Genomic DNA, 21,793 nt, shown 5'->3' on the forward strand with positions numbered 1-21,793 from the left:
TTAATTAGCTTTGTAAGGAGTAGGTTTAGGCATATCCTTAACTATACCACACAATAGATCATTATCAGGCATGTTGTACTCATCTTTAATTGATTTATTTGGAGAAAGGACACTAAAATATAATTGATGTCCCAAATAATTTCTCTCCAATGAATTAGATCTTAAATTCCATAATCCAGCATTGTCAAGTGTAGTCATTATGGCTGCAAAAGATTTTGGGTAAACTTGGATTGTGTTCCTACTAACAGCATCAAGCAAGTTGTAGTTCTTTCTCTTCTCTGAGGTCCACCTCCCTGGTTCAATTCTGTATTGACGGTGTAAAAAATATAGATCGACTTGCTATTATGGTATGTCGCGAATAAACATGGTAATAAACTTATATAGGTTGAAGGGAAAGGGGTTCAATTGAATTTCATTCGTTAAAAAATCATATACTACTTCTAGGGGGAGCTAGCATGGAAAGTACAAATTCATCAGAATTCAGTAATTTTGATTCAAAACCCTAGATATTTGTTGAGAAATCTCCTAAGTATGTGGTACATATTATAAACTTTAGAACCTATAATATTCAAATCCTGGATCTATTTACTATGTGAAATAGAGGGGAAAAAAGGAATTTTTGTGATTATATATAAGTTATTGAATTCTCTTAATTGAACAAATTTTTTTAAGTATAGTGTGGCAAAAAGGGTTCAGAAATAGTTTTAGGTCATAGTGTGGCAAAATGAGGGTGCAGAAATCATTTTAGATCATAGGTTCAAATCCCAATGTGATATTCTAGTGATTTTCAATCCCCTTATTGCAAATTCCTGATTCTGCCGTTGAGAATAAAAAGTTAGATCATATAATTATGAATTTGATGAAAAATAAATAGATACTTACCCGACAGCAAAGAATGAGTATCCTGACAAATGCCAAGATTGAACACTTTTGCCATGGTTCTCAATAATGATCTCAACAAAGTTGCGGTAAGTGGCATTGACCACATTAGGTGCAAGTGTGATTTTGTCTTGTCCATCTTTTCCTGTACTTGGTTCATATTCATCCTTGATCAAGTCATACTTGAACACCTTGTCCCATAATACTCCGCCAACTTAATTGGTGTAGTGGGGTCCACGTGGGACACACCGTTCAAGGCGTAACGGAGCTTACCGTCAACTTTGCCGGCTGATGTTACTAGCTTGATGGTTCGGGTGATGTTGATTTGTCCGTAGTGGTAAGATCCCTGAGGGTTAGGTCTAGTTGCACTAGCTGTCAAATTCCAACGGAACGAATGGACCTGGTTGAGGGACCATGCCCACCCTTCGGGTGCCTTAGGCAACTGGGGTGAGGCGGGGCCCTTACCATTGGCATAATGGATAGTGGCAGTGGCCACGTGTGGCTCCTTAGTGAACCTCGTGGATGCCACGAGAAAATAGTCCTTAGGTTCCTGATTAGTAGTTACCAAAACGGAGAAGCATTGTCCCAAGTGGATGTCTAGGGATTCATACGCGTTTTGTACGGTATGTGAACCTTCGATCTCAATGAGTTTCAAGGTGTGGCCTTGCATCCTAACATTGATAGAATCCTTCAACCCAACATTACAAATCCTAAACCTGTACGTCTTTCCGGGGGTCACAGTGAACATTGGCTCATCCTTACCATCACCTTTTCCGCTCTTACCATTGATAACCACGCCTTATGGCCTTCCAAGAGCGCGTCCACTATCCAACAAGCTCTTCAATTCGGTGTGGCTCTTGGTATACCAATCGCCTACAAGGACCATGTGATCAGCCTCAGGGTCTCAAATGGGACAGGGATCAACGCGCGACTCAAGACACTAATACCACCAAAACCACCAGCAGCTAGGTGCAAGCTAGTAGTAGGGTAGTAGTAGTAGCTACCGATTTGATCCTTGACCTGGAAACGATAGGTGAAATTAGTTCCGGGGGGATTGGACAATTGTTGCCAAGGGTTCCTTCTTGCCATGAGTTTTTCCTTTGTTGGATTCCACTCCATGTAAAAAGGAGTGGTTCGTCCAATTGGTTAAACACGTTGACAATAATGTTGTTGTTGGATGTTCTATTAATTCTAGGTCCGGGGAATTGACCATTGATTAAAATGACTTTTTGGGGCATGTCGAGAGGAGAAAGGGTACCGTAAGTAACTTTTCATTCGTGGAACAGATAAGGATCCTCTCCATTCACCGAGATGGTGCAGGTTATTGCTAGCACAATTGCTAGCACACACCCCAGCCTAATATTCATTTTATTTTATTTTACTTTTTTCTATCTTGTTTCTTATGGTTTTTCAATTCTTTAAAACTTTGTTTTGATCGAATCGAAAAAAACAAAAAGAGAACTGAGAGAAAAAAATGAAACAATTATTAGAACATATAGAATGGATATTGATGTTTTGATAGTGAATTTGATCTATTTATATTGTAAGTTCCAAAGGTAATAGCCATTCAAATTTTCTTAGTGTTGCCCGCAAATAACGTTTTTCTTTTGGTCTTTATTTTCTCTTGTTGTTTTGTCCTCCTTTAATCTCTGTATGATTCAAAAACAAAAAAAGATTCCTGTTATAACCAACAAAGATAATAATAATAAAATACTTTGTTTTATTAAAGAGTAATTAGTTGGTAGTGTTATGCTAGAACATAATCGATGGAATATATCTCTGATAGTATATGTCACGTATTAAAGAAAAATCGTTAAATCAATCAAACTAATAAAAATCGACTTGTTTAAAAAAAAAAGATTAAAAAAACTACTTAGTGATACTATTTGATTTCAATATTTTAAAAATCGACTTAATTGATTTAATTTATTTTTAGGAAAAAACGACTCAACCAAAATATGAACTCCCATAATAGAAGAGTAATGCAAGTTGAATTTTATAATTTCCATTCCTTTTCCTTTTCTCCAAATCAATTAAGTAAAATGGTTAACTTATTTTTGTTCTCTTCAATACAACTATACAAGTAATGACTACATAAAATAAGAATACATTATTTCAAATAAAGCACAAAGGTATACAAATAATAAAATTTTGGAAAGAATTGTGAGGAGGAATACAATCCGACCTCTCCATAACAATCGTCCTCTATAACACTAAACGACACCATTATAGAAAGGTAATACAAAATTAGATTGAGCAAGCCGACTGAAGTTCAGCTGCATTTTGATCATCAGTAAGGTCGATAGACATGGCGTGAGGTATCCTATGGCGTTTCAATATACGCGATGTGGCTATTCTTGCCGATTCATAGTTCAAAACAATCACCCTCTCATCATCCAAATCAAATCTCACATTCTTTTGGTTACCATCTTCCACAAGTTGACGTAAATGTTTCAGATTCAGAACTTCTACGCCATTAACCTTCTTCACCTGTACAAATGGTCCAATATTTCCCCAGAAACAAAGAGGAGGAAGATTAAAAGGAGCCATTATGCTGTCTTTCTTAAGAAGAGAATGAAGCAACAGAAGCAACGAGTGTTTTACCTGTAACTCAGCAAGGCGCTCATAACCAGCATTAATATCATCCATCAACACCTAATTAATTACGAAAGGTCATGTTAGTAGCATATATTGCATTGATGTATGATTACAATCTTGAGGAAAATCAGAGCTTCGTCTCTATGTAAAAGATTAGATTATTAGGTTGAAAAGCAAACGTTAAAGAAAGCACCACCAACTGAAAAAAACAAATGCAAATATAGTTTGCTATATATGAAGGTAGCCAAATGAAATAGATTGGCCAAGGTAAGACATGCCTTAAAATATTTATGGGTTTGAACATGCATCAGGTCGAAAGGACTGTGGGCTCGGTGCATGTGAAATATTTCTGAGCATATGAGATTGCTTGACATTATCTATACAGGGAGAGAGGTTGAATGACTTATACCAGAAATGATCAGGTAGAGAGTTGGGAAGTGAGTGGATGAATTGTTCCATATGATAGTTTAAGGGACTTTATCGTGCCAGAAATAAGGTTATGTCAGGCAGGTGCGGATTTAACAATCCAACATTAAAAGTGCAGAGACTCACAAAAGGTCATCAAGCAGCAAATATCCTAATCACATTCACAAGTCTACCCATTTGGATACACCGGTTTTGCGTGTCCTCAGCATGTATTTAGTATGTAAAATTATAATGGAGTTTCATGGCCTCTTTTTTCTCTCCTGTTTTTCTATTTTATAAGAGATATATTATTCTAGTTTTCCACTTGACAGAAGGCTAAGAAACTCAGATACCTGTGAAAGGATGATGAATTGTTCGCCAGGTTTCTTAGGTAGTTCCCGAAGTGCTCGTTCACACAACCGACGGGGTGAGGTATTATACCATTCTTCTCCATACTCGTGAAGGAATGGTTGAGTCAATGGAATAAAGACGAGACCAGCAAAAATGAAATAACTCGGAAGCTTGTCAAATTGATGAACTGGAACAAGTGGCTGCAACTGCATAATATTTAGTAGTAGTTAGATACAGTAGAGAATCATTTAACACCAAAGAAACCTTTGGATTTACAATCATACAAATTTAAAAATGTTCACTTTAATGCTTAGCAAAAGGTACAGTCGTCTTCTCAACACCCTACTTCTACGCACCAGATTTCCAAGAGTGACAAAGCAAAAATTAACATCGGTCCAATCGCATACCAAAATACTTCTACCAAAACGAAGGGAACATCAACTCTATGAGACTCGCGAAAAAGTGACAGTTTAGGTGGGTTTTTAACCATTAACTATATTAGTTATGCAGAGCCTGCGGCAAACAAAATAACCTCTTGGTGTTTTAGAAACAAAAATGGGAACAAGAAAAAATATAAGTGAGAAACTAGAAGGAAGCACACACTACTTCAAAATGTAGCACAATGTCAGCAACTAGAGGGAGACGGGCAAAAGAAAGGGACGAGAAAATTGGTGGCAATTGAGACCAGCCTGCATATGGTGGACAGTTTGGACAGAGAGAAACACAAGGACTTTTGAATACACAAGTATCTCCATCCACAAACTTGGGATGAAGTGTATTAGTCTTTTCTACTTTTGGTGTAAACATAATCTTTGGGGGAACATGGGGGATTTGATAGATTTAATAGGCAAATTGTAATGACACAGTTAGGTAGCTCTGGATAGTCTCCTTTAGGCTCTTATATGATTTTGTAATTAACCGTTAAAGCACTACCCAAATGCCGCCTTTTGATATATATACAAGTTGTTACCTTTCTTTAAAAAAAGTACCAATATTAATTATAGAATTTAGTACTTGTACCATTGAAATTGCAGTTAACATCACTAATTTCAACATACAATAAACATAACAAGAATATTCATCCTAACTTAATTAAACACAGAGCAAATCATCAATTGCAAAATTAGTTCACTTCTCACTTAATCAATACCAAAAAGGAATTCACTTGCACTATTTAATTTCATGTTTAGTTGCTTTAGTAACTGTTCAAATGATTACCTTCAAAATCAAGAATTAGGGAATAGAAGACGACATATACAATAGACATGAATATGAGAAATGAAATGTTGATAACAAGTGAAAGTAAAAGAGAATCACAGAAATAGAAATAGCAAAAGGAAGGGCTCACACTCTACGAAGATGAAAGATACATTGTGAAGAAGATAGAGAAGGAAAAAGCAAATCAAAGTAGCAGAATAAGCTGATCTCTGATGAAAGTAGAAAAAGAAAAAAGGTGAAAGAGGCCTCGAAGTTCAACCATAGTTTCACACCCTAAATACATATGGAAGATGCACAAAACAATAAAAGACAAACAAATCTGATCAAGGCCCCTTTCACCTTTTCTGTTTTTTCTATTTGTCAGATCAGATTGAAAGTTTTCCAGCTGACAAAAGGATACTGGATGAGAAATTCTAGATACCTAAGTAAGAATGGTTGAATTGTTGAACTTACACATTATAACTTGTGAAAATGAAGAATTTCCTTCTACTAGAGCATCATAGTAATAAGTCATTAACCACCGTTCTCTTAATTGTAGGTGCAGTAATTGAAAACTATTTGTTTGGCCAAAATGCACCGAGGATATGAGCAGAAGTCTGAAAAACCACTGCGAGATATCCACATTTGAAACAACAATTAAAATTGAAGGTTCAATACAAATGACTTACAGGATGAAGTGTGATCTTGAAGTCATGCACTTCACCATTCCTCAAGACTTTAAGTTCAGCAGTTTCATTTGGTTTCTTCATAGATACAAGATGGTCAAATGTGATTCTCTCTCTGTTTCGGAAAGGAACTGCAAATCATAAGCAATCTCAGAAGTCGGAACTTCAGCTGATAGAAAGTAAGGATGCAGAAGGGTAAACTTTTCTAGAACAAAATAAGTTATCCCAGCCTTAAACAATTCTTATATCCTTTTTTTTAGATGAAGCTTAATAATTCTTATATCCTGCACGCCACTTATGTGATTCTGGTATAATTACGACTACCCTCATACAAGAGAAAACTCAACATGAAAAGACCCTAGACTCTAGGATTTCCATCTTCCAAAGGGAGGTCACTAAAGTTACTCTCAGTTGCAAGCTAACAAAAGATGAATGCTTTTAGGTTGATGCTACCCTGCTTAAAAGAGCCAATGGTGAGAATCACATCCACGTTTCATCCAAACCCATCATTTTACCTCAAAAAACATTTAAACCAAGAAGAGAAGCATGTGCTATAAAATGTGAAAAAAAGAAAGAACTCTCCAGTCTGGTAACTTACAGTAACTGTGATGAAGACGGGAGCTCTCCAGTGTGGAGAAGAATTATACAAATTTACTATTGCATATAAGAATCACAACAAAGAGAGGAGCAAGAGCAGTCAAAGAATTCTACCTGTTCCATCACTTGCTATGGGGATACCATCAAATGAGAGGATTATATCATCTTTCTTTAATACTCTAAAGGCATCAGAAAGTGGGTTGATTCGGCTAACAAGTACACCTGTCATTTTGGACTGCATTTGGAAGTATTCTCGAATTTGTGCATTTTCAGTAGGTTGGCATGACAAGCCCAGTGAGCAAAACCCAACGTATTCACCACGTTCTTCTACGCCAGCTATAAAATGTTTTATCACAGGAACAGGAATAATGTAGCTGCAAAATCCAACCAGATATGGAACTTGTAAGGTCAACCTACAACAACAACAACAACCCAGTGGAATCCCACTAAGTAGGGTCTGGGGAGGATAGAGTGTACGCAGACCTTACCACTGCCTTGAGGAGGTAGAGAGGTTGTTTCCAAAAGACCCTCGGCTCAAGTGCCTCAAACCCAAGTAACAATATAATAAACAATAACTACAACATAGCAATTAATAGGAAAGTCTATAATGAAGAAACAACTCACAGCAAAAAAAGTGATAATAAGACACACTACACACACAAAACGCAGATCCTCCACTAATTCCCTCCCCCTACCAATCTTCTACCCTAATACGTGTCCTCCACTCCTTATCTAGGGTCAAGTCCTCGGTAATATGGAGTTGTGCCAAATCTTGTCTAATCACTTCTCCCCAATACTTCTTCAGCCTACCTCTACCCTCCGATTCCCCCTTACATCAATCCTCTCGCACCTCCTCACTGGGGCGTCAACGCACCTCCTTCACACATGTCCAAACCATCTCAGCCTCGCTTCCTTCATCTTGTCCGCCACAGGGGCCACTCCTACCTTTTCTCGAATAATCTCATTCTAATCCTGTCGCTCCTAGTATGAACACACATCCATCTCAACATCCTCATCGCCGTAACATTCATCTTTTGAACATGAGAGTTCTTGACTGGACAGCATTCCACCCCATACAATAGGGACGGTCTCACCATCACTCTGTAAAACTTCCCTTTAAGTTTGGGCGGTACCTTCTTATCGCACAAGACTCCAGATGCAAGCCTCCATTTCATCCATGCTACCCTAATGCGGTGTGTGACATCACTGTCAATGTCCCCACTACCCTGGATTACGGACCCAAGATACTTAAAGTTTTCTCTCTTGGGAATAGGTTGTGTGGCAAGCCTCACTTCTTCGTCTGCTTCATTTACCACACCACCGAATTTGCACTCCAAATACTCTGTTTTGGTCTTGCTCAACCTGAATCCTTTGGATCCAGAGTCTGTCTCCAAACCTCCAACCTAGCATTAACTTTGTCCCGCGTCTCATCAACTAATACTATGTCGTCTGCAAATAATATACACCAAGAAACCTCCTCCTGAATAGATTGCGTCAACTCATCCATCACCAAGGCAAATAGGAAAAGACTAAAGACTGATCCCTAGTGTATCCCCATCTCCACTGAAAAGTGCTCCGAGTCTCCTCACACCGTTCATACCAGAGTCTTAGCTCCATCATACATGTCCTTTATCGCCCTAATATACACCATCGGGACACCCTTAGCCTCCAAACACCTCCGGAGAACGTTCCTCGGGACTTTGAAATACGCTTTTTCAAGATCAACGAACACCATATGAAGATCCCTCTTTCTTTCCCTATACTTCTCCATCAATCTCCGCATAAGGTAGATGGCTTCAGTAGTCGAACGTCCTAGTATGAATCCAAATTGATTCTCAAAAATAGACACCCACTTCCTCACCCTCACCTCCACCACTCTTTTCCAGACCTTCATAGTGTGTCTTAGCAATTTGATACTCCTGTATTTATTACAGTTTTGAATATCGCCCTTGTTCTTGTACAAAGGAACCATTGTACTCCACCTTCATTCGTCGGGCATTTTTGCCGTCTTAAGCATTGAACAACCTAGTCAAACACTCTGCACCTTCCTTGTCTGTGCTCTTCCAAAAATCCACTGAGATCTCATCGGGACCAGTCGTTCTTCCCCTTCTCATCCTGCTAATAGCGCGTCTAACCTCCTCAATCCTAATACATCTACAGTACCCAAAGTCCCGTAGTCTATCAGGCTGCGCCAAATCACCCAGCACAATGTCTCTGTCCCCATCTTCGTTTAAAAGTTTGTGGAAATAAGTTTACCATCTTTGCTTAATGGAGGTCTCCGTCACCAACACCTTGCCGTCCTCATCCTTGATGCACTTCACTTGATCCAAATCATGAGCCTTTCTCTCTCTCGCTTTTGCAAGCCTATAAAATTTCTTATCCCCACCTTTGTCCCCCAACTCGACATATAAGCGTTCAAACGTTGTCGTCTTAGCATTCGTGACCACTACCTTAGCTTCTGTCTTCGTCGTCTTATATACCTCCTTAAGCGTCCGCTTCTCTTCCTCGTCTGCGCACTGTAGCTGCTTCCCTAATGCACTTAGCTGTCATATCCCACATGTTGCTCACATCCCCGCTATTAGTCTAGGCCCCCATACCAATCAACTTTTCCCCCATCTCGCGAGCAAGGACAGGGGTCAAACCACCCTACCTAATCCTCGGTCGGTCATATAAGGTCTTCTTCCGCCTATCCCTCTTAATCTCCAAGTCCATAACCAAAAGCTTGTGTTGGGTAGTAAGATTCTCACTCAGAATGACCTTGCAATCCTTGCAAAGGCCTCTGTCACCCTTCCTGAGGAGTAAGTAATCTAATTGCGTCTTGGCTACCATGCTACAAAAGGTAATCAAGTGGTTTTCCCTTTTTGGAAAGCACGAGTTGCAACCACCAACTCAACCTAGAAGACTGTAAATTTTTTTTTCTAATTACAAAAGTTCTTTCTCCAAAGTAGATTGTTTAATCAAGACGGATCAGTTCAGATTTGATTGGTTGCAGCATGAGAGCTACTAAGTGTTCCCATATGCTAAACAAATGTTGCTAAAATTATCAAATGTCATCAAGCAAATCTCATTATCAACTGTATGTCACAACTAAGAGAATAATATCTTGATACTAGAGACAAAGGGCTACAAGTCAAGCTTCATATTTGTAACGGCAGGAACAAGGACTGCATATTTCAGAAAATTAAAGACCAGTTTATTTACCAATTAAAAAAGTGAATCAAAAGATGAAGAATAAAATGAGAGAGAAACTAGGACAAGTGGATGAGAAAAATGAAAAACAGGGAGATAAGGGTTGCAGGAGAATACATGTTAAAGAAGAATAACATGCACTCAGGTTCAGGTCAAGGAAATAAAAGTCAGAACCCAGTTAATTTACTTCCAGTTTCCTTTTTTTCCCCATAGGAGGGCAGCAGGGAGGGCAGGAGCCAAAGGTTGTTCCCTCTTCTTTTTTTTTTCATTTTATGTATAACAAGCCAGCTGATATGAAAATTTGTGACTGAATCATAAAAAGTTACAATTACAAAGGAAAGGTTAAAGCATGATTGCAAATAGGAGCTGAGTGTTATTTTAACCAAAAAAAGAGTTACTTTGATATGTGACAATTCGAGTGGATATTATATATTCCCCATCAATATTTCACTAAATAATATATAGTAGAGCAAGCAATAAATGAAGCAGTGGAACTAGGTCTTCACAGTAGTTATGGAGAAACAAAGTGACCAAAAATTTCTAATTTACCCAATATTCTCTGCACCCGAAAGGTTTTGGAAAGCAACTCCAGCAACTTTGTCACCCATGATTGCTGGTCCTCCACTATTCCCTGGATTTATAGCCGCATCAATTTGTATTGCCAATAGTTGACTAGCCCCATGTACATATTGCGTAGGTTCAACCCTTGAGACGACACCTTTTGTGACAGATATATTGTCTCCCCCTACAAAAAAGTGAATTATCAGAATGATATTTAGTAGAGAACTCATCAGATGCAGGTATTTAGGGCATCCAATTAAGTAAAGAAAGAAAAAACATAGTACTGTGAAGGAATCAAAAATATAACTAGCCATCAACTAAGATTCAGAAGGAGTTGTACTATTGAAGATGAAAATCTAGTATATGCAAGCGACAAATAACCAGCATTCCACCCAGTTGACACCAGAGAGAACAAAAATACATCGTAGAAGTTCCCTCTCTCTTCAATCTTCTGGACCTATTTTGTTCACTGGTCGTATGAGCTCTCTAAAAGGATATAGAATCCGGGAAAATGGTGCACTCTTTAAAAATGAGAACTTATTTGAAAAGAAAATGTCTTTTCAGATTGTTACTCAGCACTCCATATAAGCTATGTTGCTCGGACTCGGGTGCGGGTGTCGGACACGGGTATGGATCTAGAGGTCGGACTCGGCATGATTTTAAGATTCGTCGGTACGGATCTGGGTACGGATACGGGTGCGGGGATTCGGCAAATAATTCAAAATTCTAATAATATAGCTACAAGAATATGCCTAGATTATGAGAGCTTTTTGCGGAAGCACTTACATGTAGTTTGTACCAAACATGTGATTCAATTTAAAAGTTCAATTGGGTATATGCAGGTCATTAGTGGTTTTTTTTTTAAATAAGAGACAAAATTTAGATGACATAATATTGTAAATAATGTGCGCGTGACTATCCACCTCTTCATTATACCAGTGTTTCAAAATGCACACCCAAAAGCCAAAAACAACAAACTCTCGAAAGAATAAAAAGAAACTGAGTCATCTTCCCTAGCTGGTTGACCCAGTCATCTTCCCCAATTTCTTTAAACTCTCTTCTTCCCAGCAACCATGAAAATCGAAATAGGAAAAATTATGGACTTATTCGAGCCCTTCCCACCTGCTGCATACACGCAAGGCAAGTCGACCACTCTACTAAGCAAACAATGTTGAAGACATCTGAAACAGAGATAGAGAAACTAGTTAAATTTTCTACATAATATTGAAGGTATGCCATCCCATGTCTTCAAATCTCTACTTTTTGTTATCTTGAGAAATCATAATCTCAAAATTTTTCTTTAATGTGGTTATGAATTTCGGTCAAAGTGTCCGATATCTATTGACCGGATCTGACACGAATTCCGTACCCAAAACCGTGTCGGTGTCGTGTCGACACGGGTACGGCGGCAAAAGTGCTGGGTCCGAGCAACATAGCATATAAGTAGTTTACATATTTATCCCTAGCCACTTCCTCCCGAAGCATTACCTTTCCTCATTTCCTCCTTTGACAATACGAGATCAAGGGGAGCAATCAAGTTTTACTACATTGCATGTTATATCAGACAGAACACAACAAATATTATAATTTAATGCTTATCATAGCCATGGATGCAACCTTTGGGATGTAAAGTCATTTCTCGAGTATATTAAGCATCTCTTAAGTAGTAAGATTGTTTTTTCTCCACCAGAAAAGAGGCTCCTATTTTTTATAGGATTCGATAAATGGAAGGAAATTGTTAATGATGTGGAAAAAACTAAGCTGAAGGGAGCCCAATTTCCTCAGTAGAAAGAGAAGCAACATGCATTTATTTAAACTTTGGATTCCTATTGCTGACCCCACTTGTGGGATTACACCGGGTATGTTGTTGGTGGTGGTTTTTTTGTTGATTCCTAATGCTGACCCCAATTAATTTGGATTGAGGTGCAGTTCATTTTGTGAGAAAACATGAACGGAAAGAGCCTGTTTGTGAGTTGTGATATTCAATAGTCAGTTTTTTTAAGAGGTATAACATCACATTGCTAAACATGAACACTATATATCACACAAACAATAGGAAAACAAAAGAAGGCCTCAGAGTTCGAATCAAGTGTGAGGTTTACATTTCATGTTGAATCAATTAGAAGAAAAATAATTACCTTGAGGATAACCAACAACAGACACAGCTTCTTGGAGAAATGGAACATCACCCAGCTCCAAAGAGTTCATGCCCTCCCAGAATTCTTCACTTTCTACCACCAGAATAGCCAAGTCGCATTCATGACCAACGGCCTGAACTGTTGCTCTATACTTGGATGGAGAACCATGCTTTCTTACAAGTACAAATGTATGATCAGCCACAACATGAGCATTTGTCAGGATTCTCTTTCCCGGAATAACAAAACCTATAATATTAAGAATGCAAAATTCAAAAAGAAGCTTTGTCTTCTCTTAAAAATTTTAGTAGGCCAGTACACTTGCTGTGACCGTTGCATTCTCTTTCTTTTTCAAAAAAGAGTTATCATACACAGAGGGAAGGGAGGGGAATTGAACCGCCAATAACAAGGTGGAAGTTCAGGTATCCAACCAACTAGAAACCTTGGAGCTACAATATCAAATATGTCATGCTCCGAGGCTTATCCAGGATTTGAATTTTATGGGTTCTTGCAGCATCTCGAGTTAATATACAATAATAACTAGGTTTACAATCAAATATTAGTGGATTTAAAATACAAATACAGAGTTTGGCCAAAAGTTATTGGGTACTTGTGAACCTGTTGGTTACATTCTGAATCTGCCACTGCTCATGCTTCAATCCTAAACTAGTTAAGAGTCCTCCATGACAAATATCATGCCAATAAGAAACAAATTGTTTTCCATTCCCAATCATGAACCCAATGAATCTGGAGAATCGTTCCATCCTTTCGCAAAACACTAATCAGACTCTCATGAACATGTCTCATATATCTCACTAGACTAATGCCTCTTCGTCGCAAACGAATCTCAATTCTTGCAACCCTTGGGATAATCTCTAATTTCTTGCAACCATTGGGTTAATGGCAAACTATTTATGTATATGACTAAGAACTTCATAAAAGAGTCTTTTTACAAGGCTTCCTTAAGTTAATGAAGAGCAGGGAATCTGAGTAGCTCAGTTGATTGGCTATCTAAACTTTCACCTTGTTGGTGAGGAGTTTGATTCCCTACCTTGTAATCACCTGCCCCAGTTTCCCGTTTCCCCTTCCCCTACCCCAATTTTAAAAAAATAGTAAATAAAGTGTCAATATTGTCACCAAGAAGTGAACTTTACTTTCAGTAGTCTATAGAAATCTCACAATATACAATGCCAAGTTGAAAAATAGAAGCATATAGAGAATGACTTTCTGGAAAAGAAATGTAAGAGAAAGATTACCAGAGCCCGTCGTTTCGCGCTGAGACTTGTTCTGCCATGGAAGGAAGTAATTAGGACTGCTGGAAACAGTGAATATCTTAACTACAGAATCCAATGCTAGCTCAATTGCTAAATAAGCATCCATCATTCCATCAGATAAGCGTGGCGCCGCCCGTTCTACCTCCGATAGAGCAACTCCAGCACTTCCAGTGACTGATACAATGGATCCAACACCATCATTTTCCTCAGCTCTCTCAGTATTAGGTGCACTATAAATCGAACTATTTGAACTCAAAGTGGAAAAAAATGAGGCCGAAGCAGATGTATTCCCAAAACTGCTACTATAATTGAACGGTATGAATCTCCGGTGATGTACGGTCTCTATACCGGCGATTGCAGAATCTCTGGCAACGATAGGGCATTGAAAGTGGAGCTGTCTGTTTAAGAGCCTTCGCGCTGCTCGGAGATTTGAACCTATTCGTAACATCGTCGTAACCGGCGTATTTCCGGTAACGTTTACCGGAGCTCAAATTAGCCTTTTAACGGCCTATTACGCCGGTGTCGTTAGAGAGCGCGCGCAAAGGGGGAAAGGGTTTAGAGATTCTAAAACCCTTCATGAAATAAGAGGACTTAAAAGAAATAAAAAAAGGAAAATTAAAATACTCCTAACTAAAATATTTGTACTAATATTTATGAATTTGAACTTCCCCTTAAATGTGAAGGGCGAGATTACAAGGAAAGGCTTACAGTGGATTTTTTAGGCACTCAGAGATGAGAAAGAACCTAGTAATCGACTGACGGAAAAGAAATTGCACGTGTTAGAATGCATCAGAGAAGGCAGGGTTGTCCTACAAACGACCAAAATACTTCATGAAGTTAAAAGTAAGTATAGATTTAGAGAAATTTTAAATGAGGCAATTTTTCGAATATTGAATTCATGAGTAGATAAGAAATAACTTGACAGACTGGAATATCTTTTCTGGAGTTTTACTCTATGAATTGTTCATGTGTGAGAATTATGAAATTGGTTAGTTTTAAGTTGATTGACAAACTACTTTGGTCCTTGTCTTTTATCCGGACTTGGGACTGATAATATAATGTCAATGTAAATAAAATAGTAACATGATCGGTTAAAATTTATACCACCTCATGTAACTTGTTTTGAACTGAGTATAATTGTTGTCCTCCTACCAACAACATCGACGATGCTATACCCCGTGTAACTTCACATGTGGAGTCATGTGAAGATGATAGGATATATGCATGCTTTATTTCTACTTTTATGAAATAAAAAAACTATTTCCGATAAATTCTCGACTCATTTTCCTCCTAGCAAACTTTAATATTTGAAAATAATGAAATATTGGATATTGCCAAACAAGAATTGTCCAAGTAGTGAACTCAACAGGGCCTGCAACAAACAAACTGATGCCAAATGTACAAAAGAATTCTTAACAAGTGTTAATTTCCTCTTCTTATTATTTTCTGTTTGGAACATTTCCTTTTTATCAGCCGGCCAAATAGCAACATTCACCATTTAATAATTATAATAAGTACTATTTTAATTTTGGAATTGTCTTTAAAGATTGCCATAAGAAAATAACAAGAAATAAAAATATATACTTGTTAGAAAAGACTTGCTTTTGAGTCCAAAAATGAATCATTTCGAGCTTCGATTTCTAGTCCATTGTATTTTCTTTTGGTAGTTCGATCGTTGAAATTTTTGGTAGTGAGAATTACGAAACATGAATAAAGATGAAGATCTTCTTTTGTTTACGAATATGTATAAGCGTGAAAAGAATGATCTAGCTAGCCTTCTTCTCCCTGTCTCTGATGAATTTGAGGCAAATGGTAGTATGACTTTACTTTTTGTTTTGCAATTTTAGGTCTTTATGGAGAAATAAGAATTCATTTAGTCGATCCCAACTTGATCGGGATTGAGATGAAGCTATTGTTGTTGTTGTCTTCTTGCAGGGAATTATGCACTATATAGAATGGCTTCTAGCAAGAAAGGTCAAGTGGGATTGGATTACTTGATGAATACTGAAATTGGAAAGAATGACTATGACTGGTAAATAAATTTAATTTGCTTTGAACATATTTTGTTGCACTAAGTTCTAATTAGTGTGTGTTGAGGCTATCAACGTAAATTTTCGATGTGGTCGGTTCTTTCTTTTGAAAAGACTACCAAATCGTGAGAAAATCTTAAAAGACAAATAATATGGATCGGATGAAGTATTTTTCTTTCGTACTCATTCTTGAAATTTTAATTGAAGGTTGAAAACCCCTCCGGCTACGCCTTTATTTCCATCTCTTGACATGGAAGCCAATGCTCCAGAACTAGTCATTCAGAAGGAGATCCCAATTATTCAACCAGTTATTACTCTATCAAGGGTGTGTGCTGCTAACATGTTTTTAAAATTTCAAAATTCACTATGCATGAAATTAGCTTTCTCTACGATCAAATTTTATATATTGTCAAACCTCTCTATAACAAAGCGTTTATCTGAATATTTTATGAATATAACGTAACATGAAAAATTAATTTTAAAGAAAACTTGGCCGCTATAGAGAAATATTTTTATAGAGGAAGATTGATATAGAGACGTCAGATTGTACTTACATTTGTCACAACAGTTTGCAGGAGCAGCTAAAACAAATACACTTATAAGATCTTCATTACCTAATCAAAAACCAAAAATAGACACAAAAAACTCAACACAAATTGGAAAACAAAATGCTTCATCAATAGAGAAGAAGAACACAAGATTTGCAACAGCAACAACAATGATCAAATCCAACACTAGCAATGATCATAAAGAAAGATCAAACACACTGTCATCAATTGCAACAAGAACAACCAAGCAAAAAGATACAGGTCTTAATTTCCTAGCTTCCAATTTATCAAAAACAATGGGAATGGAGTCGTCTTTGAGTACCACCAGACCTAAAAGCAGGGGAATGTCCCCTGTTGTTAGGCCTAAAAGCAGGGGAGAGTCCCCTGCTGGGAGGCTGAAAATCCCGGGAGCTCAATTCCTAGGATTTTCTGATGAAACTCCACCTAATCTTAAGACAGACCGGTCCTTGTCAGCAAACAGGGGCCGGCCAAACCAATCAACTAATCAAAGGCCAGGATCATCATCATCGTCTTCTTCTTCTTCTTCAACGCCATTACCTTCTAAAAAACCAATAAGACGACAATCTTGTTCCCCTAGTGTAACGCGTGGACGAAAACAGGAGATTAGTACAAGTAGTACAAAATTTCAACAAGGGAGTGCCACAACACAAGTTCTTGGTAGCAAAATGGTTGACAAGTTCATGAATGCTAGGAAGTCAATTCATGAAGAGAAGGAAATTAACAAGGCAAAATTGAATGGTTCAATGAATGAGAGCTCTGGTTTTGGAAGGCACATTTCAAGAATTTCAGCAAATGTGGCTCACAAGCATATGGTAAGTGTATCTAATTTTTACTCATCTCATGGGATATTTAATGTTGCACATAAATTAATTTGCTTATTACATTATAGTATAAATTAATCAAACTATATTACATATCGATACAAATCTTAAAGAGTTTATGGGTTTTAAATAAGTTATTTATACATATTAAGTGGATTTTTAAACATAAAAATATAGTATAGGCGAAATCACATTCAAGAACTTCAACAAATATGACTCTCAAGAACATATTGGTGGGTATATCTAATTTTACTCATTCCATGTTGTATCTAATGTTGCACATAAATTAATTTACTTGTTACATTATGGTATAAATTAATCAAACTATATACATATCGACGTTGAGCTAAGATTTCAAGTTTATGAATTCTGAATAAATTTAGATTTTTAAGATTTAGAACATGGTATGGGTCAAGGCTATTTGGTTATACCGAATCTGTAAATAGAACTGTAACTCCGCCATGATTATATAGCGAGATATAATGACCAAAAAAGACAATGATAACTTCAATGTGGAACTAAATTGGGCTGGGCCTATGGTGTTGAACTCAGGTGCAACTAATGTCCATATCCTACTCCATGGCCCATATTAGTTCACCCAAATTGACTGCGCTGGTTATTGGTCTTTAACAAAATGTAGAATGGTTTAAATTAGGGAAAATTAAATAAATAAATATATACTAGTTAATTAGTTAACATAACTATAGTTTAGTTAATTTACAATTCGCTACTAACATTTAGCATTAATTACGATTCGAGTTTGTATAATTCACACATTTGTATAATTCGAAATTTATATAATATAATTTATATAACTTTTGTATAATGTAATTTTGTATAATATAATTTGTATACCTGTTTAAAGTTCAGATGTTTGTGTTTGTATAAATTTTTTATTTCGAGTTTATACAAAAACAACTCAATTATACAAACTCACCTGCTAATTACACAAACACACGAATTATACAAATGAGGCAACTTAAACTATAGCTACGGCCAGTAAATATGCAAATTGTAGTTAAGAAACATAATTAAGATACTTATACTAGCTATTTGTGAAATTTATATTTAATTGATTGTAGTAATTTATTATCTTCATAAGTCACAAAAATGTTTATATATATATATATATATATATATATATATATATATGAAAAGGTACCTTTAATTAACTTTATAGATTGTAATTCATGAGCCTATTTAGTCCATTTGTATTTGTGTTAGTTTAGTTTGACCAATGACTCTATAGAGAGTTACAAATAATCAAAATGAGAATATATATTACTTAATCATAATTAACCAAAAAATTTCTTATACTCGATTCATGTGTTACATTGCACTTATATCAGAGTTTAAACTAGTGATGCTTTCAGCTAGTTAAACTGATTGTTCATAGGTAAAAGAATTTTCTTATTAATTTTGATTGTTCAAATTAAATGACAGGAAATCCATCAAGACTTTGGTAATTATGGCAAAAATGGCACAAGTACTGGGAGAAAATCTTCAAATATTAGAAGCAGCAGAATTCATAGTGCATAAAACAACTCATATAAAATTTTTGTATGAGTTTAATCAAAAACCACTTCTTTTTTTTTTGCCTTTTGTATCATTTAATGGTGATTATCAATGCTTTTTCTCCTTTGATTTTGGGCTTCTCTTCAATCTCCATTTTCCTATTATTTTTTTCAAGATTTCTCCAACTGTCCGATGAGTCATCTACTTAAACTGATCTTTTGGCAAAAGTGAAATAACTAGTAACAAACTACATCCGGATGATATTTCATAATATATACAAGTTATGTACATTGATAATATATTTTTTAAAAATTATATTAAGAGTCTGTTTGGCATTTTTGTTAAAAATTGCTTATTTTTAAAAACACTTTTTTTAAAAATAGCTTTTCAGAAAAGCGCTTTTGAAATAAAATAATTTATGTTTGACTAATTCATTTGAAAAGTGCTTTTGATAAGTAGATTGTGTTTGCCTAATTTTTTTAAAAAAAATGCTTTTAAGGGTTAAATTGTGAAAAAGGACAAATATCAATGTATTTTTAATGTTAAGGTTATTTAAAACATCTATTATAAAATTTTAATTAATTTTTTATTTATATTAAATTAAAATGTACATATTCTTTCAATCAATATTATACATAGATAAAAAAAATGTTAATGTAATATTAATATGATAATTTAAATACAATTAAAATTATCAAGCAAATTAAATTAAAAAACCATTCCACAAATTAAATCACTACATATGAAAAATTCACCACAAAATAAATAAATATAAAAGATATATTGATAAATATGTATATATGACAGGGATATTTTGATCTTAAAAAATAATTTTCTATTTCTTCTTCTGCTTTTTTAAGAAGCAGAAATTTTAATTTTTCCCAACAACAGAAAAAATGATTATGCTTCCATTTAGAAGCAGTTTTATTGATTGATCAAAAACCTTAATTTTTTAAAAAATATTTTTTTCTCAAAGTAAATATTTTTGGCCTCTCAACAATGTCAAACATACTCCTAGTGTAATTTAACTTGGTGTACCAAAATAAAAGGAAAATGACACATAAATTGCTATATTAATTACCAACAAAAAATCATGAATTAATGCTGAAACATCGCTAATATATCGTTAAATAATCCGTAGCTAACATAATATTTTGATAATTCATTATTAATCCAATGAGTTAAATAGAATTACCAATGAATTTTTGTTGGTTCACAACAACACATGTAAATAACCTTGGGACAATATTCAATTTTCATATATCATTTCTTACTTTGAAGACAATTTTTTTTTTACAAATTTCACAATAAAATATGGTCGAACGCCCAATATATATATACATATACTGTAGAGTTTCAACTAAAGTAGTTCCTGAAAAAGTTGGAGGAAAAAAAATGTTGCTGAGAAAGGAATTAAGTAATAAAAAGGAATAGAAGTAGAAGAATAGAAATGTCAAACAGTTAAAGGGGTTAATAGTGTTGACCAAAAAGTGAGAAAATCAAAGCAAAAAGTCCCAAATAAACCAGGTAAAGTGTGTAGTATTATAGTCAGCAAGACCATGTTGTGAAACTATAAATAATTAATTAAACACTACAAGGGAGGAGCAATGGTTATCTTCGTGTGATTTATAGATTACAAGTTTAAATTGTAAAAGTAATTAGTAATATTTATATTTAGATAAAAATTTTATATCACATCTTTTAAGATACGATTCTTCTCCATGAATGAAAAAATGTTTTATATATCATGCTACCCTTTTTAATTAGTAGAACTAATTATCTAAAAATTATTTACCATGTCAATGTATAACATCAATGCATGTACAATATAAATGATATTTAAAAAATAAAGACATAATTTATAACTTAATTTTTGATTTATTCTTATTATTAACTATAGTTATTTTTTCAATGCATTTTTAAGACATTGAATTTATTGTATTCAAAATATGAGATAGTCAAATAGTCATTCTAATTATTGCTTCATAAAAAATATGTTAAGTCAATACTGAATAAATAAAAATGGATGGGAGAATAACAATATTCTACTATATAAGAGGCATGTAACACATAGCGCATGGACGACATGTCTGCTTGAGTTGTGTGTTTGAACCAACTAGCCCACTATTTAGTATTTTTTCGTTTTAATTTATTTGTCTTTTTAAGTCGTTATATAATTACATATTACATTTAAATTAATTTTTAAAGATCATATAAAAAGTATAATTGACTCTCGAAATTCTATCGGCACTACATAAATTTGGACACATGAAATATATTATTTGAAAATTACATAAAGATTACTATAAATCATAATAATTAGCAACTGAAAATATTCAAAAATCATGTAATAAATTTGGTTGACTCTCCTAATTTCATTTGTGCCACATAGATTGAAACATAGGAAGTAATGTATATTGTTTGAAAATGAAATACCTATATATGACAATAAATTAATAATTTAAAATATTTTCTAAAAAAAAAGTAAAAATTTAATTGACTCTCTAAAATTTATCTGTATCACATAAATTAAAATTAAAAAAATAACATATATTGAATTCGTCCTGACACGAGCTCCCATATCTAATATACACTATAAACCTTGTTAAAAGGGGAGGTAACTTTGAATTTAGTGTACATACACATGCATGTGCTCGGTGCATAATATCTTCCAAAGAGAAAATGAAATCAAGAAAGAGAACCAATAAGTAGAATTCGAGTCTCTTTGAATATTGAGTCGTTTTTATTAGAAAGTATTTTACTTTTTAATTTAAGACTTTTTAATTTAAGATTTTTAAATTAAATTAAATTTTAATATAAATATCGAATATCAAATCGAAAAAAAATCAATAAAGAGAGGACAAATAAAAAGGAGGGGCAAAAGGCATGTAGAGTAAAGTGATAATTTAAGGATGAGAGAGAGATAGAAATAAGAGAAGTAAATACTAATGTGTAAGAGATGTTTCTTCTGAAAATATTGATTGAT

General features: G+C 35.1%; 2 protein-coding genes and 1 pseudogene across 2 annotated transcripts; 1 reads left to right on the forward strand and 2 right to left on the reverse strand.

The window, feature by feature from the left end:
• Positions 1-2,341, reverse strand: LOC129886179 (L-ascorbate oxidase homolog; annotated as a pseudogene).
• A 622-nt stretch (positions 2,342-2,963) lies between these two features.
• On the reverse strand, positions 2,964-14,500 carry LOC129898754 (protease Do-like 10, mitochondrial). Its single transcript, XM_055973416.1, has 8 exons — positions 13,855-14,500; positions 12,602-12,847; positions 10,452-10,647; positions 6,828-7,087; positions 6,120-6,247; positions 4,236-4,439; positions 3,484-3,534; positions 2,964-3,369 (listed from the first exon to the last, which is right to left on the reverse strand). Exons 1-8 carry the CDS (start codon positions 14,318-14,320, stop codon positions 3,127-3,129), a joined length of 1,794 nt encoding a protein of 597 aa, XP_055829391.1. The 5' UTR covers positions 14,321-14,500; the 3' UTR covers positions 2,964-3,126.
• A 2,120-nt stretch (positions 14,501-16,620) lies between these two features.
• On the forward strand, positions 16,621-18,831 carry LOC129885205 (uncharacterized). The gene is made up of 2 exons (XM_055959406.1): positions 16,621-17,283; positions 18,736-18,831. The coding sequence occupies exons 1-2, from the start codon at positions 16,621-16,623 to the stop codon at positions 18,829-18,831; spliced, it is 759 nt and encodes a 252-aa protein (XP_055815381.1).
• Positions 18,832-21,793: the final 2,962 nt, after the last annotated feature.

The sequence above is a fragment of the Solanum dulcamara genome, chromosome 1 (assembly GCF_947179165.1).
Source record: "Solanum dulcamara chromosome 1, daSolDulc1.2, whole genome shotgun sequence".
Classification (NCBI taxonomy): domain Eukaryota; kingdom Viridiplantae; phylum Streptophyta; class Magnoliopsida; order Solanales; family Solanaceae; genus Solanum; species Solanum dulcamara.